Raw genomic sequence first — 19,146 nt, 5'->3', positions numbered from 1 at the left:
AAAGATGCAGTATTTTGATGTCTGTACAATTCTCTATAAATGTCTAAGTGCATTCATGGGTATTGTGTTGTGCTGTGGAGCTATTTGTATTAATATTTTTCTGCTGCAGTGCTAGATTGTGATTCAATAACTTTGCATAATTGATTGCATCAGCAGAAAGTGGTGCAAGTCCACATGCAGTAAAGCCATGTGATAAAATATTTGCCAGGTTAAGAGATTGCAAAGCAGTTTGTAGAATTGGTACAAAGTTTTATTTTGCTACAGCTATCCACCCATTTTCCATTCTCTAATCTGTGACAGCTTTTTTCCAAGCTTCGTTCAGTAGACGAAATAAGGCAACATCCATTGGCTGGGTTATATGGGTCGAATTGGGATACAATGAAATAAGTTCTATTTCATGTTCCACATAGAAATTAATTAGAGCCATTGTAGCATGTGACGAATGTCCATCTAGGTACATGACTATTGGAAATATAATTCCATTTTCAATGCACCATGGGTGCAAAACATTGACAGAATGAAGTCAGGAATATTTCTTAACACGCTTCCACATAAAAAACACAAAATGGAGATAAAAGGAAACTAAGAAAGAATAAACTAAAATTTGAATCTTTGCATGTGGTCCATGGGCATATGAAGAATGTTCAGAATGGAATACCCCTGAAGAATACATTTGTGATTCGTGTAGTAATTAATTTCAAAACTAAAAAATATTTTTTTATTAATTTAACAGTTTTCCCACTTCTTTTATGAAGAAAAATCATGGCCGGAATTACCCCACGTTAATTCCGTAATTTTTGTGTTATTCCTTTCAACTTTGTTAAAACGTAAATTTATGCTTTCTCGGTCATACTAATAAAAACTAGACAGTTGAAACTATCAATTCATATAACAAAAACTAGCAAATGTGTAAATTGCTCAAATTTTATAGCGTTTCTTCCTTATAGAGCTGGAATTACCCTGCTTTCCCCTGTTTGCAGTATTCGAATTCGGAATACATAAGCACACGTAAAGCGACAAATACGCATGCGCGTAATATGCGCATTGACGGTACATGCTTTTTTTTCTGCATTTGCTGCACGCATTATGAGCTAGAAGTTGGAGGATTCTAGGGAATTCTACGAATCAGGTAATACCGTCTATGCACTCGCTGTATGAATCGCAACCAACGCAACGGACTCAATTTCGAAGCGAACAACACATCCCTAGAAGGTTTACGGCAGGATCGAAACGGAAGATGAGAAAGGAAGCAAATACGTGGCGCGCATTGTTATTTCTTAAAGACTTTTACTGCTATGTTTTTCGAACGTGTTCTTATAATGCTAACTTTGCAGCTATACTCTAATCCAGAAGACGTATGAGAGCTTGTGATTGTATTCAATAACCTTCAAAACCTTCAATTTAACCCGGGGGCGGATAATAAATAAATTCATTTTTCGTTTACACATCTGCTTACCAAATCTCGCTGGGTAAGCAGCAGTTCGTCCTGTAAAACTCATAAAATATGGTCTTCGCTTTCAATAATATGGAATCGTTGTTCAAGAAGAATAGAAAAACTCGGATTGAGAAAATCCAGGAACCAATAAAGCCATCAAATTTCGTTAAGAGTCGGTCCCCGATCCTTAGGACGAAGTAACCGATGTAGTTAGGAAGCGTGCTTCGACCACCGTCCAAACGTCTTGAATTAAATTTATCGTAATCCATCCAATTGTATAGCTAATTGTAAGTAAGTTTGAACATTCCCGCGCAAGCTCACGAGCATCAAACGCATAGAAAACCGTTCCGCTTCGTTACTGCGGTTCATGCGCTGTTGGAAGCGGAACGCTATGAATGCGCGCAGCGACTGCGTTGCGGTCTATGCGCATAATGCGTGAATCGGAACACAGCCTCAAATATGCGTGTAGGGTTTTGTGCATGTACGTTGTACACCTGCGTGATTAGTTTGCGCGCGTTAATTCAATTTGTAGAATATATGAATTTCGTTATAAATGACTTTATGAATGTCATTTTATTCTAAATATTTATTGGTTGCTATAGACTGTGTGATTCTGAATTGTATAGATGGCTCAAACGATTGTGGCCGATCGAGATTCGATTGTGGGATTGTTTACTGCGGTTGGTCTTTTTTCGTTGCTAATAGCGAATTCGGCAGACACCCAGGGTTCGGCGGGATTAATCTGTTGTAGAGGTCCCTAGTACACATGTAGTAAACGTATCCGAACTTCAATCAAGAGACACGGTAGTGTCTCGCGTTAAGTACATGCGCAGCGCGAAACACACAGCACAGTGTCTACAGGGTGTCCCACCTAAGACTGGACAGCGCGATATCTCCTAAAGTATTGGAGATAAAAAAATTAAAAAAATATGTAATTGAATGGTTTGAAAGGGCCAACTTATTAGCCGAGACGATTTTTTAAAATTATTATTTTAAAAGATACGACGGTCAAGTTCGGTTTCTCAAATGGAACTATTTTTTTTGAACACCTGAGTTGATAGTGCGTTCCAAGACAAATTGAATAAGCTTTAATGTATACACTTTATTTCCACTGGTTTTTAAGATATTGTGCTTGCAAAATTACTGATTTTCACTGGAAGAAAACCCTCTGGAATAGCAAGGACCGGGGTCGGTCTTACTGGCCGAAAATACTGAAGGAAATGAACAGTTCATTTCCATAACCTCAAGCTAATTTCGTTAATAATAGTCCGATTTGCATAACATTTGGTACGATTTTCATGAGAAAAACATAAGGAATCTATTGGCGCCACTTCCCCTTCGATACGATGAAGAAAATAATTTCTTAATACGCGGTAATGGATATTTCACCCTCGACTGCGGGGGCCTGACCTCAATTCGTTACGTTCGGCCTAGGATTCGTACCTTTTTCCGGAAAAAGCCATACAAATCGGGTGAGGCACTGCGAAGGGCAGCCCTCGCCACGGGGTACCAACAGAAGTGTAAGATGCGAAGATTTCCGACTACAGCGCCGCTTGCGGTACAGTGACGAAGTTTTGATAATTTTCATTCGGACCGTACTCTATTCAGTGATGCTAAAGTTAATGGCCGGAGTATCGAGAATTTCTCCCACCATGCACATACACAACTCCACGATCCGCGCGTACGTGAGCCCAGCGCTTCGGATGACTTCGGACAATTTCGGGAGTTGAGAGGGACGGTGAATATGAGCCTTTCTCTTTCGCTCTTGAAACGTTGAGATTCTAGTGCCGGCAAGGTTGCCGTTCGGGGATCTTTCGTCATACTTACTCATGCTGTACCTATCACGGACTCCTTCACTCTTACAGGCCTCGGACGGTAAACGGCAACCCTGGTCGCTGGCAAGCGGCACGAGCCACCGTAATGCGACTTTGGCTTCCCGGATATTTTCACTTTTCGACTCAGATACTCTTGTAACGAAAAAAAATTTCGAAAAAATTTTTATTGCGGAAATACACGTTTTAGGATCTCCTGATCACACTGAGACCACAGACGAGGTATAGAATAGACTTATCAAGCAATGTATTTTTGTGTCGCGGGTTTGGGGGGTCCTAGGACCCCTTTACCATTTTAGTGTCGCATGCAACGTTACCGGTGAAGTCTCAAAACAGATTGTAACGCTACGCGTGGTAGGAACTAGAATTAAGCACGAGTAAAACTAGGTTATGTTTTGAGAGTCAAAGCCCGCGATTTACAAATGTTTCTGTTAGAGTAACAATTTAAAAATCGTCTTATGAACATATTCCGTTCAACGGAAGAGAACGGAGGAAGAAAATAAAACGATATCACATTCGTCTTTTAACCTTGCTGTCCTATTCCGGTTTATTTAACGCAAAACAAATTTCATTCCCTTGCAATAACGTAATTTGTAAAAACAAGACTTTAATGTTTTTTAAGAGCACCTGTTGCTGAACCCCACCCATGTATCATGTGTTTCCGCATACATTAATGATGGTCTATACGATATAATACAGACATATAACAATAAAAATAATAATAATAATATGCTTCTACTGTCCTATATTATTTTAAAGGAACATATCGAACCCGTACACACCGATTTTCCTGCAATTTTGCAAGTCTGTAGAGTAGCCAAAAATATTCCATGCATATTTTTTTAAAAAGGAATTCATTCTCCTCCATATCTATTAGAACAATTGAGGGCTCGGATACAATAAGGGGACTAGCGCTCGAAATTGGGAAAAATTATTGTCCAAACGCTAAGAAAGATTGGAAAATTAAGTTTTGTTAAACTGGATTTTAAAAAATATAGTGTTGTAAAGCTCGTCACGGCACACATTTTTCTATTTACAGTATTTTTATCGAATTGTTAGTATTCGAGACAAAAATTATAAACAAACAAAATTTCTTCGACTAAAATCATTATTTCTTTAAACATAAATTGCGATAACTTGAGTAAATATTAACGGATCGTTATGAGACTTCAAACATAAAACTCAGAAAACTCTAGCGGAGCCGTAAAATGTATGCACAAAACCCTTATGTTAAAAAATGTAATAATATTTAATTAAAAAGTAATACTGGACATAACCCATGTTTTTCAACGTTCGCCGTTAAAAAGTATCGAGGCAATTTTGAGGTACATATAACTTGCAGCGACAAAGTTTTACTTAATATACAAGGAAGATTTTGACAAATTTTCACACTGATTAATAAATAATTGTAGAAGATATAGCGATATATAATGTCGCCAACTGTCAACGCGTGTGATAAAACTGCTAAATAGCGCATTATACGCGGCTGTTGACTGTTGGCGGCGCGAAGGGATTTATATATATCGCCATATCTTCTACAATTATTTATTAATCAGTGTGAAAATTTGTCAAAATCTTCCTTGTATATTAAGTAAAACTTTGTCGCTGCAAGTTATATGTACCTCAAAATTGCCTCGATACTTTTTAACGGCGAACGTTGAAAAACATGGGTTATGTCCACTATTACTTTTTAATTAAATATTATTACATTTTTTAACATAAGGGTTTTGTGCATACATTTTACGGCTCCACTAGAGTTTTCTGAGTTTTATGTTTGAAGTCTCATAACGATCCGTTAATATTTACTCAAGTTATCGCAATTTATGTTTAAAGAAATAATGATTTTAGTCGAAGAAATTTTGTTTGTTTATAATTTTTGTCTCGAATACTAACAATTCGATAAAAATACTGTAAATAGAAAAAATGTGTGCCGTGACGAGCTTTACAACACTATATTTTTTAAAATCCAGTTTAACAAAACTTAATTTTCCAATCTTTTTTAGCGTTTGGACAATAATTTTTCCCAATTTCGAGCGCTAGTCCCCTTATTGTATCCGAGCCCTCAATTGTTCTAATAGCTATGGAGGAGAATGAATTCCTTTTTAAAAAAATATGCATGGAATATTTTTGGCTACTCTACAGACTTGCAAAATTGCAGGAAAATCGGTGTGTACGGGTTCGATATGTTCCTTTTAAATAATATAGGACAGTAGAAGCATATTATTATTATTATTTTTATTGTTATATGTCTGTATTATATCGTATAGACCATCATTAATGTATGCGGAAACACATGATACATGGGTGGGGTTCAGCAACAGGTGCTCTTAAAAAACATTAAAGTCCTGTTTTTACAAATTACGTTATTGCAAGGGAATGAAATTTGTTTTGCGTTAAATAAACCGGAATAGGACAGCAAGGTTAAAAGACGAATGTGATATCGTTTTATTTTCTTCCTCCGTTCTCTTCCGTTGAACGGAATATGTTCATAAGACGATTTTTAAATTGTTACTCTAACAGAAACATTTGTAAATCGCGGGCTTTGACTCTCAAAACATAACCTAGTTTTACTCGTGCTTAATTCTAGTTCCTACCACGCGTAGCGTTACAATCTGTTTTGAGACTTCACCGGTAACGTTGCATGCGACACTAAAATGGTAAGGGGGTCCTAGGACCCCCCAAACCGGCGACACAAAAATACATTGCTTGATAGGTCTATTCTATACCTCGTCTGTGGTGACACGAAGTCCCATAAGGTGATAGGTCTATTCCATACCTCGTGTGTGGTATTATTTAGTATAAATATTTGTTATTCGTAAGAATTAAAAAGATTCTCTAAATGAATCTCACAGGGATTTAAATACTACGTATAAAAGTTAAATAAAGTTTTTCCCTATTTTCGCTCATAAAGGATTTTCGTTCTCTATACACGTAGGATTTTGCAATATCCGAATTGCAATAAACCGTTGACATTGACGATAGACGCTTTAGCTTACGCTATGGGCACCGATACTTACTTGTACAGTTACAATTATTACAGAGAACAATTTATTAAAATTGAATAAAATTTATTTTCTTATAATTTTTGTATAAAATAATTGACATAATTAATAATTAATGCACATCTGTGTTGTTTTTTGTTTTCTTTCTATATTTATTAAACATCTATAGAACACAAAAAAATCAATAAATATGTACATATAAATGTATGTTAAAAGTTATTAAATTTATGCGTACAGTATGTATACTCTTAAATTATTTTGTAATGTCATTTGTATAAATTATGTTTAATTATGGGATAATCAGCTTGACATTAATTTTTTCAATGTATGTATGTATCTATATGTATAGTTATATACAATATGTGATGGAAAAGTAAAAAACAGTATGATAGGATGAAGCGATAGGGCTTATGAAGTGAAGGTTTAGTTTTACATATCACATTTATAACATACATATGTACTATATCTATTATTTAGGGAAAGACGTGAACGCGAGTTAGAGGAAACGGGAATGAGTGAGAAAGCGAAACGTCTTTCACTTTGTTTTTCACGCACCGCAACGTGGTGTGAGTGCGACAACACACTCAATTTACCGAGATGTTAACAATTTAATAGCTCCGAAACGGTACATTTCCGGCACATGGTTTCTATCAGACTTTTTCTCTACGCGTCGAGTAGAATACGTTGATGTAAAAAAAAATTAACGTTAATTTTCAATTTTGTAAACAATTTTGCGGCCCGCTTTTTTTTTTTACAAATGTTCACTTCTTTGAACAAATTTCTTTCCACATTTTATCGCAATGTAAACGCTTATATTTCGCTTTTTCACTTTCATCGAAATAAGAATACAGTTGTCGCCATTCAATTTCTAGCAAGCTCAAATTAATTTTTTTAAAATTAGAAGCAAATTCAAGAATTGCATATCCACATTTTCTATCTGTTTCATATAAAACTTTTTCAACGCTTAGTGCAATAAATAAATCAGAAATATCTGCATTGTGGTGTAATTTACAAGACTTTTGGAAGCAAATGTTCATTATGTTCGTTGGATGATTCGGGTATATTGTACGCAACTGTTCTGACATACACGTATTATTTAGTACTAATAACCAAACAACGTTTTCCCATAAAAGATTATGTCCATATAAACATTTCAAAATTTTTTGCAATGTATCGTTCGAAATGCAATCGTCGTTTATATCACAAATACCAATTCCGATTTCGTATCTAACAAATTAATGTAATGAAAGAGTTGTAGCATTGATAAAATATTTTGTTTTATGGACGTCATTGCAAATACGATGTATAGTTATATGAAAGTAATTATTTCTAACCAGTTCAAATAATTTGTCGTATAAAACTATTCCATACATATTTTTAATGTTATTTGCATCCAATATATCAAATTCTTGATGTTTCACTATCAACAATCTGCTGAACTTTTTTTTTATACAATTGAGTGATTTTTTCAAATTTTTTCTCGGTACATTTTGATATGTAACCAGGTAAATGCAAATTCACTTTTCCAATATTCAATAATTTACGCATATGATTTTTGGATTTTGAGTTCCGCGGAATGTTATTAACTTTAAAATTACTTTTACAAATTGTACAATATCCTTTTCCATTGCATTTTCGTAACCATTTATTGTGCTCGGTTTTTGTTCTGTTACTGCTGTTGTGGATGTCAGCCATACCAGGACTATTCCGTAACTAAAAAAAATTATTACAATATAATCTAATATAATATGTAATACTTGATTCTTCGCATCTTGCATAGCACGAAACTACCAAAGAATATTATTTTATAGAGCGGATATATCACAAGCTGAGATTCCTTACTCCACCGCAGGCGGCGCTGCAGTCGGAAATCTTCGCATCTTACACCTCTGGGTACCAAGCCGCATTTCCTTGACGAGCGTCGGGCAACTCCTGCCCATAGACATATATAGACGGCGCAGAAGCTGGGACTATCGGCGAGGGGAACGGTAGGCTTGGAGGGGAAAAGGCAGAGGTCAGCTACAGGCACGTCGGGTTAGCTTCGGAAGCATTCGGCATGAGTAGTAAGGCTAAGCGGGTTCTAGACCAGGTCCTCTGAGGGGAGCGCGGGGCGGGGGGAAGTGAGGGCGCGCGGGGGAGCGCGGCGGAGAGAAACATTGGCGCGGGGCTTGCGGGGAGTGGAAGAGCGGTTGCGCGCGCACGAGCCGCGGAGTGGGGGAAGCCGTAATCGTGGAGGGGATCAGTCCGGGCCGAACCGCCGCGGAGGCCTCTCCAGACCTGGCCCACCGTCGGAAATTTTTCAAAGGGAGGCATTGACCCCCGAAAAAATCTCTTTCAGAACTTGGCCCACCCGAAAATTTTTTCAGGCCTAACCCAGGATGGGGACTGTCCTAGAATTTTTTTTTCCAAACCAATATGCATCAGAAATTGTTTCGGACGATGTCGGGAAAAATCGGTGTTTCTCGACACCGCGTCTTCGAGGGAAAGAGACGGAGCATTACTTTAAACTTAAAATTCTAGGAGGGAAAGAGACACCACTACATAGGGGATAGAATCGCATGCATTCTAAAGCTAACAGTATTTCAAAGCGTTCCGATTTAACGTCGCTGCGTTTCGCGCGATCTCGCGTAATTCGACTCCTCTGGAGCAGCCGTGCAGGGTGATGTCACTTGGCAGCGCAAAGAACGAAATAGAATTATGCAGCGTCAGCAGAAATCTTTTTTTCTCAACGCAGAGAAATAATAATTATTGAAACGGCGAATCTTAAAAATTAGGCGGTGAGAGGAGGAACACGGGTAAATAAAATTGAGAAATATTATATGTTTAAGAAATATATATTGTTACAAATAATAATATGAAAGAATAATATGAAGGAATAATATAGAATATAAAAAAATAATTAAAATTTATTTGGCTTAATTATCCCACTCAATCACATCATCAGCAAATAGATTAGTTAATGGTAAATCAATAGGAACTTGCACAGGGTCAGTTTGAACTGCAACAACACTAGCCCGAAGCCCCGATACTTTATTCCTATACGTATCAAAATCAATATTTTCCGCTTTGACGTTTCGCCAAGCCACACTCTTTGGATGATACGCATGATTATTCCGAGATATAGTTATTTGTACATTATCATCATCATCGAAATCGCCTAAAAACGTTTGTTGTTCATATCGATGCATCCAATATTCCTCATCATCCTCGAAGTAGTCGTGTATTGGATTATCGTATTTTTTAAAAACTTTAAAAAAAATGTCGCCATCCTGATTAGCTTCCGCCTCATAAAGTTCTGCACATCGAATTTCTTCGGTTTGAACCGCAACATTTCGACAGGCCACATACATTTTCGGGCTGGATGAATGGATAACTGCCGCAGCAGCGGTGATCGTAGCGGTAGCCGGACGTTTCAAATTCATGGGCAATGACATAATCTGAAACCGAGTTTTCTTATAATTCTCAAAGTTACTAACTCAACGATTCCCTAAAATATGATAATGGAAACTTACGGTATTAATCGATTGTATTTCCATGCGTTGAACGATTGATAATATCCTTCAAAAGCAATCTTCTTCAAAGCAATTTCACGTAACACAAAAAATGCAAAAAGTGTTTCAAAGAACTGTCAAAGTGACTGCACGTTGACCACGATTTGAAGACAACTGGTCTTGCTGCATCTCCAAGCTGCCACATGTGGGCCCATGCCTAAAGTTGCATAGCTTTGCAAAGTAGGAGGCCTTTGTTCTTCGTCATCATCATCACAGGCCACCTGCATTTTCGCTGACCATTCTCACCTTCTATACATATTCGAATTATTCACTAACCATCCTCCGAGTGCACTTATCATGTTCTTCGAATTCTTCTCCCTTCTTCTTTGGACACATCATTCGACTAGGTCACACCACTTTTGATTGCGTATCGAACGTGTATTGGACGTCTATTAAACCACTTCCAACACATAACGTACCACTTTCAACGTCATTCGTACCACTCTAAACGTGTATCAAACGTGTATTGGACCACTTTCAACGTCTATCGTACCACTCTGAACATGTATCGAACGGCTTTGAACGGATATCCAACGGGTATTGAACGGTTTTGAACGGCTTTCAACGTGTACCGAACGGGTATCGAACGGGTATCGAACGGGTATTGAACGGGCATTGAACGGGTTTTGAACGGCTTTCAACGTGAATCGAACGGGTACTGAACGGCTTTCAACATGTGCCGAACGGGTATCAAACGGGTCCTGAACGGGTATTGAACGGTTTTGAACGGCTTTCAACGTGTACCGAACGGGTATCGAACGGGTATCGAACGGGTATCGAACGGGTTTTGAACGGCTTTCAACGTGAATCGAACGGGTACTGAACGGCTTTCAACGTGAATCGAACGGGTACTGAACGGCTTTCAACATGTGTCGAACGGGTATCAAACGGGTCATGAACGGGTATCGAACGGCTTTGAACGGATATCCAACGGATATCCAACGGTTTTGACCGGCTTTCAACGTGTACCGAACGGGTATCGAAAGGGTATCGAACGGCTTTCAACGGATATCCAACGGATATCCAACGGGTATTGAACGGCTTTCAACGTGAATCGAACGGACGTCTATCAAACGTGTATTGGACCACTTTCTACATCTATCGTACCACTTTCAACGCCTAACGTACCACTCTGAATGTCTATCAAACGTCTATCATACCACTTTCAACATCTATCGTACCACTTTCAACGCCTAACGTACCACTCTGAACGTGTATCGAACGTCTATCGTACCACTTTCAACGTCTATCGTACCACTTTCAACGCCTAACGTACCACTCTGAACGTCTATCAAACGTCTATCGTACCGCTTTCAACGCCTAACGCACCACTCTGAACGTCTATCAAACGTCTATCATACGTGTACGGTTACCGCTTTGATCATGAATCGTATTACTTCTACATAATAATTACAACTATCGTCTTAACCTAGCGTACATGCAGGAGGTTGGTGGTTGAGGAGGGTGAAGCAAAACAGTTATGCATTAAAAATTGATTATATTTTATTTCTGTATTTCCCTCTGGCGTTTAGACCACCAGTTGAATATTTTTAAATACATTTTGCATGGCACAGTGCTTTGCGTGTCAGCCACATCGCAGAGTATTGACTACATTTAGCTTATTTAGGGATTTGATATCCTCATAGTCAATGTCCAGCGTCTCGATGATCACGTCGACTCTCGTATTTTCATCGAGGAAATTCACGAGCCAATCGCAGCAATTCCTATTTCAATTGCTCTGCAAATTATGCCATACTATACTATTCTTTGTTATATTATATTAAAATACTTTGATTTATATTTTATTTATTTACTTTCTACTTAACCTTAAGAAGGTGACAGGTTCTCAAAACAGTTGACAAACATCATTTGCAATTTAAATTTACGGAACTTAAGAATTCTAATGAAAATAATAAAAATGTTTTTTTTTCTATTTCTTGGAATATCATAAAATATTTTATATTAGTTTCCACTTTGCTTACATCTTAAAATTTCAGTACTTATCGTATGGCAAGGAAGGTATTCCTTTTGTAAACACTTCCTTTTATATAAAATGCAGTTAAAAATACGGTGTATTATTTACATAACAAGTTTCTTGTTTATAAATTATACTTTACTTTATTACTTAAAGTCAGACAATGTTTGATAGTTATAACTTTCATTAAAAGTCTGGCAAAGGATTAGACAAAGAGTCGATACGAAGTTGCCGTCGACTCTTTCGTTTCCTCTCGCTCGCTCATTGGGTTTTCTCACTCGCGCCTTTGATCGCGCGGAATAGTGTCCACAACGCGTTAGCAGTCCGCCGCCAGCCCCGTTCGTAGGGCTGGTAACGAGGATTTACTGTAGCTGAAATTTGGTTTTTAGGGTGGGTTAACCTAATCTCCACACTCGCGGCGAAAGTGTCAAAAGAAAAAAAGACCGGGTAAGCTGTTCATTCAATGGTAACGTAAGAAATGTACACTTTTGCCAATGAATGAACGGCAGTGAGGACAAATATTGAATAAACGGAATTAATGCCGTATAAGTTATGAGTAAAAAGAAAATAAAAAGAAAAATAGGCGTTAATTTTTCGTATTACATGAGCAACGTTCATTCACTGGGGAGTTTTCATTCACTGGACAGGTCACCCTACAGATGATTTTTTATCTGGGTTACTATTTATCGTATTTACTCGATTCCTTTTTATTTTAATCGAGAAGAATCGACCTTCTTGAATAATTTTTTTCAGGTTGAAAAATCATTTTCACAATAATGAGAATTATAAACAAAGTTTTATTTTGCAAATTTCGGCTCGTGGTCACGATTTTTAAAATACCCCTAAAATACTACCATATTCGCTGAAGTGTTCTCTATAAAATAAGGCTACATGGCATGGTACTGCATCATTTAGGTGTTACCGCTCATATTCAACGTCGTAGTCAGTTGTGGGCTCCTTTCAACGGGAGAGGATAATATGATCATTTCGAATGACGGCATTAAGGGTAGCAAGTAAGAAAGCGGTCGAAACTGTTGCATGTTGAAAACAGTAATCTTCATCAGATTTGTGCTGAAAACAGTCATGTCATCTTCAAAATCAAAAATCGAAAAATTCAAAGCCTTGTAATTTTTAAACAAATTCGAAATCGGCAAAACAATTACTTAAATCCCCCATAACTTAACGAGGACTACATCATATTCCGTTTAAAACAAATTTCCAGATATCAAGGGAAAAAAGTGGTCAATTTGGCGTGGAATGACCCATATGTTTTTGTTTACCATAGACTAAAAAATGTATTTTACAAATAGTAGTTTACTTTTACAGTTACCATATAAATTTTTAACTAAATTTCAATTCGATAAATTACTTTCATTTATCCAAATTTCCTTATCAGCTACAATCGCTAATTCATACGCTTGTTTTTTTTTATAGGAATTGTACGCGGCAAGACTTCTGGCAGGGCTAGCATTAGGAATATTTATTTGCGTTCCCCCAATGTACATAGGCGAGATATCGTCACCAGCGACACGTGGTGCTGCATCATCTTTGGTAGGCATTATATACAATACCGGCATTCTTGTGACGTTCATAGTTGCCCCGCATCTCTCGTTATCTCTGATGGCTGGAATTTTCTTGGTCGTCAACATTGCTTTCGCAAACGCCTGTTGCTTTATGCCCGAGTCACCGTACTTTCTGATAATGAGAAATAGAGTGGACGAAGCGGAAGACGTTTTGGAAAAACTAAGAGGGAAAGCCGACGTTTCTGAAGAATTGCAAACGATGGTTGACTCCCTATCGAAAACAGAGAAAGACGTGGTAAAGAGTGGAACTCTGAAGGACATGTTTGCATCGCGTGGAAATTTACGTGCCCTCATTATTATACTGCTCTTTACCGTGATGCACAATTTCGGTGGTTTCTTTACAATTCTCATATATGGTCAGCTCATCTTCAAATCAACCAGCAACTTGATGTCTGACTATTCGATGAATATTGTTACCGGTGTAACGCAAGTGGTCTCTTCCGTTCTAACTACATTTTTGGTCGACAAACTTGGCCGTAAGCCATTTAATCTCGCGTCGGGTATTACAGCAGCTATTTGTGATCTCATGATTGGTGTTTTCTTTTACGCGGAGGAATACTTGAATTTGAACGTACAGATGTACACTTGGGCACTACTTCTATCTTCCATAATATTGATTTTCACTTTCAATTGCGGATTGGTCTCTTTACAGATCATCCTAATGTCAGAAATCTCTGCTACCGAGGTCAAAGCGATGGGCACGTGGCTCGTAGGTGTAATTGGTGGGGTGTTAGGTACTATAGCGACCAAACTTTACATATGGGTAGCTATAAATTTGAACTATGGTCACTCACTACCATTTTTAGTGTACTCTGTAGTCGTTGCAGCTTGCACACTAATTCTGTTTCGCATTACGCCAGAGACGAAAGGTAAAACGTTCGTAGAAATTCAAAGAGACTTAAATACATGATGATTATTGGTATTTTTTTGTGTCTACGCCGTAAACTCTACGACAACGCGTGCACGATGAATTAATTTCACAATCCTGTCTGTGATGAAATGCAGGGAGCACTTTACAAATAAGTTCAGAAAGTAAATCTCCGTTGCTTTTAAATGTTGCGACGACGTGTAAAGTATAGTTTATAAACAAGAAACTTGTTATGTAAATAATACACCGTATTTTTAACTGCATTTTATATAAAAGGAAGTGTTTACAAAAGGAATACCTTCCTTGCCATACAAGTACTGAAATTTTAAGATGTAAGCAAAGTGGAAACTAATGTAAAATATTTGATGATATTCCAAGAAATAGAAAAAAAACGATTTTTATTATTTTCATTAGAATTCTTAAGTTCCGTAAATTTAAATTGCAAATGATGTTTGTCAACTGTTTTGAGAACCTGTCACCTTCTTAAGGTTAAGTAGAAAGTAAATAAATAAAATATAAATCAAAGTATTTTAATATAATATAACAAAGAATAGTATAGTATGGCATAATTTGCAGAGCAATTGAAATAGGAATTGCTGCGATTGGCTCGTGAATTTCCTCGATGAAAATACGAGAGTGGACGTGATCATCGAGACGCTGGACATTGACTATGAGGATATCAAATCCCTAAATAAGCTAAATGTAGTCAATACTCTGCGATGTGGCTGACACGCAAAGCACTGTGCCATGCAAAATGTATTTAAAAATATTCAACTGGTGGTCTAAACGCCAGAGAGAAATACAGAAATAAAATATAATCAATTTTTAATGCATAACTGTTTTGCTTCACCCTCCTCAACCACCAACCTCCTGCATGCACGCTAGATTAAGAAGATAGTTGTAATTATTATGTAGAAGTAGTACGATTCATGATCAAAGCGGTAACCATACACGTATGATAGACGTTTGATAGACGTTCAGAGTGGTGCGTTAGGCTTTGAAAGTGGTACGATAGACGTTTGATAGACGTTCAGAGTGGTACGTTAGGCGTTGAAAGTGGTACGATAGACGTTGAAAGTGGTACGATAGACGTTCGATACACGTTCAGAGTGGTACGTTAGGCATTGAAAGTGGTACGATAGATGTAGAAAGTGGTCCAATACACGTTTGATAGATGTCCGTTCGATTCACGTTGAAAGCCGTTCAATACCCGTTGGATATCCGTTGGATATCCGTTGAAAGCCGTTCGATACCCTTTCGATACCCGTTCGGTACACGTTGAAAGCCGTTCAAAACCGTTGGATATCCGTTGGATATCCGTTCAAAGCCGTTCGATACCCGTTCATGACCCGTTTGATACCCGTTCGACACATGTTGAAAGCCGTTCAGTACCCGTTCGATTGACGTTGAAAGCCGTTCAGTACCCGTTCGATTCACGTTGAAAGCCGTTCAAAACCCGTTCGATACCCGTTCAATACCCGTTTGATACCCGTTCGATACCCGTTCGGTACACGTTGAAAGCCGTTCAAAACCGTTCAATACCCGTTCAGGACCCGTTTGATACCCGTTCGGCACATGTTGAAAGCCGTTCAGTACCCGTTCGATTCACGTTGAAAGCCGTTCAAAACCCGTTCAATACCCGTTCAATACCCGTTCGGTACACGTTGAAAGCCGTTCAAAACCGTTCAATACCCGTTGGATATCCGTTCAAAGCCGTTCGATACATGTTCAGAGTGGTACGATAGACGTTGAAAGTGGTCCAATGCACGTTTGATACACGTTTAGAGTGGTACGAATGACGTTGAAAGTGGTACGATAGACGTTGAAAGTGGTACGTTATGTGTTGAAAGTGGTTTAATAGACGTCCAATACACGTTCGATACGCAATCAAAAGTGGTGTGACCTAGTCGAATGATGTGTCCAAGGAAGAAGGGAGAAGAATTCGAAGAACATGATAAGTGCACTCGGAGGATGGTTAGTGAATAATTCGAATATGTATAGAAGGTGAGGATGGTCTGCGAAAATGCAGGTGGCCTGTGATGATGATGGCGAAGAACAAAGGCATCCTACTTTCCAAAGCTATGCAACTTTAGGCATGGGCCCACATGTGGCAGCTTGGAGATGCAGCAAGACCAGTTGTCTTCAAATCGTGGTCAACGTGCAGTCACTTTGACAGTTCTTTGAAACACTTTTTGCATTTTTTGTGTTACGTGAAATTGCTTTGAAGAAGATTGCTTTTGAAGGATATTATCAATCGTTCAACGCATGGAAATACAATCGATTAATACCGTAAGTTTCCATTATCATATTTTAGGGAATCGTTGTGTTAATAACTTTGAGAATTATAAGAAAACTCGGTTTCAGATTATGTCATTGCCCATGAATTTGAAACGTCCGGCTACCGCTACGATCACCGCTGCTGCGGCAGTTATCCATTCATCCAGCCCGAAAATGTATGTGGCCTGTCGAAATGTTGCGGTTCAAACCGAAGAAATTCGATGTGCAGAACTTTATGAGGCGGAAGCTAATCAGGATGGCAACATTTTTTTAAAAGTTTTTAAAAAATACGATAATCCAATACACGACTATTTCGAGGATGATGAGGAATATTGGATGCATCGATATGAACAACAAACGTTTTTAGGCGATTTCGATGATGATGATAATGTACAAATAACTATATCTCGGAATAATCATGCGTATCATCCAAAGAGTGTGGCTTGGCGAAACGTCAAAGCAGAAAATATTGATTTTGATACGTATAGGAATAAAGTATCGGGGCTTCGGGCTAGTGTTGTTGCAGGTCAAACTGACCCTGTGCAAGTTCCTATTGATTTACCATTAACTAATCTATTTGCTGATGATGTGATCGAGTGGGATAATTAAGCCAAATAAATTTTAATTATTTTTTTATATTCTATATTATTCCTTCATATTATTCTTTCATATTATTATTTGTAACAATATATATTTCTTAAACATACAATATTTCTCAATTTTATTTACCCGTGTTCCTCCTCTCACCGCCTAATTTTTAAGATTCGCCGTTTCAATAATTATTATTTCTCTGCGTTGAGAAAAAAAGATTTCTGCTGACGCTGCATAATTCTATTTCGTTCTTTGCGCTGCCAAGTGACATCACCCTGCACGGCTGCTCCAGAGGAGTCGAATTACGCGAGATCGCGCGAAACGCAGCGACGTTAAATCGGAACGCTTTGAAATACTGTTAGCTTTAGAATGCATGCGATTCTATCCCCTATGTAGTGGTGTCTCTTTCCCTCCTAGAATTTTAAGTTTAAAGTAATGCTCCGTCTCTTTCCCTCGAAGACGCGGTGTCGAGAAACGCCGATCTTTCCCGACATCGTCCGAAACAATTTCTGATGCATATTGGTTTGGAAAAAAAATTTCTAGGACAGTCCCCACCCTGGGTTAGGCCTGAAAAAATTTTCGGGTGGGCCAAGTTCTGAAAGAGATTTTTTTCGGGGTGTCAATGCCTCCCTCTGAGAAATTTCCGACGGTGGGCCAGGTCTGGAGAGGCCTCCGCGGCGGCTCGGCTCGGGCTGATCCCCTCCACGATTATGGCTTCTCCCACTCCGCGGCTCGTGCGCGCGCACCCGCTCTTCCTCTTCCCGCAGGCCCCGCGCCCATCCCTCTCTCCGCCGCGCTCCCCCGCGCGCCCTCACTTCCCCCCGCCCCCGCGCTCCCCTCAGAGGACCTGGTCTAGAACCCGCTTAGCCTTACTACTCCAATCGTTTTGCCAGATGAGTTCCTGGACCGTAAAACTGGTACCCGGGGATATGTAATTCGATAGATAGCGCGTTTATCGTCCGATTTAACAAACCGCAGACTTTCTTTACTGTCGTCGGCGACATTCGCCGCAGTTTTTAATCAATGATGCTGGACCGGATTATAATGTTCCAAACACCGACGTTACTGCTGAACCTCAGAATCAACTTTTATATGCTCGGGGAGTCGGTCCCACAAATCGTCAATGTCTCTGCCAAACTCGCGCAGTAGAATAATCTTTGGTATATATTTCAACTGCTCAGAGGTTAAGTCTCGGATATCACAATTATCCGACAGGATTAGAAGCATTTCGAGTACTGAGCTGTTTTGCTTTGGCGGGGGTCTATAAATAGAGTGCGTTGTCGCTTCGATGTATCAAAATCAATTTCGCGGTTCGCAGAGAGGATGCTATTCGTGCGACAACCTGTGATGTTTTCGAAAACAAGACGCAGACATAGTAGTATGTTGCCAAACACTATACGCTGTATCATTTGTTGTCCATCAAATTGTGGAAAGACCAACGTGTTGGTGAGCTTGGAAAGTCATCACGGCTGTAACAAACCCCCAAAACTGCCCCTTTCTTTTTCGTGTTAATAAATCCAATTAATAAGCACTTAAATACTTATATTCTTATTATATTCTTATTATTCCTACTTTTATAAGGTGTGTTTAGTATTAATATTAATATTAGTTCAGAGTATCGCGAAACGCGAGTGCGATGAAAGAGAGAATCGAGTGATGAAGAGTGGGAGAATCGAACGCATGCGCGATCCTCAGTCGATCGGCGGATCGGCGAGAGTAAGGATCGAGAGCAGAGAAATATGCATAGCGACGAGTGGGAGAACCGAGCGTTCCACGCGCGCCTGCGCACTAACCAGTCGATTTGTAGACTGGCTGGAGAACGAGCGAGTCGAGAATGATTGACGCGTTATAGTCGAACTCCATTCCTATTGGTGCGCTCCCAAAATCCAGAATATGTATAAATACGGGCACGATAGCCCAGAGAGATTCATTCCATTCTATTCGATTCATTCGATTTATTCAACGCAAAAGGATCATTTAAAGCTTATAGCTGATCCCAACATAAATTAATGCTCCAACTTTGGAAGCCGCT

The 19,146-nt window shown here is 38.8% G+C and overlaps 1 protein-coding gene across 1 annotated transcript; it reads left to right on the top strand.

Moving 5' to 3' along the window:
- The first annotated feature begins 11,827 nt into the window (after positions 1-11,827).
- LOC143376562 (facilitated trehalose transporter Tret1-like) lies at positions 11,828-14,537 on the top strand. Its single transcript, XM_076827041.1, has 2 exons — positions 11,828-11,839; positions 13,230-14,537. The coding sequence occupies exons 1-2, from the start codon at positions 11,828-11,830 to the stop codon at positions 14,286-14,288; spliced, it is 1,071 nt and encodes a 356-aa protein (XP_076683156.1). The 3' UTR covers positions 14,289-14,537.
- Positions 14,538-19,146: the final 4,609 nt, after the last annotated feature.

Source organism: Andrena cerasifolii, chromosome 14, assembly GCF_050908995.1.
Source record: "Andrena cerasifolii isolate SP2316 chromosome 14, iyAndCera1_principal, whole genome shotgun sequence".
In the NCBI taxonomy this organism is placed as follows: Eukaryota; Metazoa; Arthropoda; class Insecta; order Hymenoptera; family Andrenidae; genus Andrena; species Andrena cerasifolii.
The sequence above is the reverse complement of the archived record's forward strand: the minus strand, read 5'-3'. Positions and strand labels throughout refer to the sequence as shown.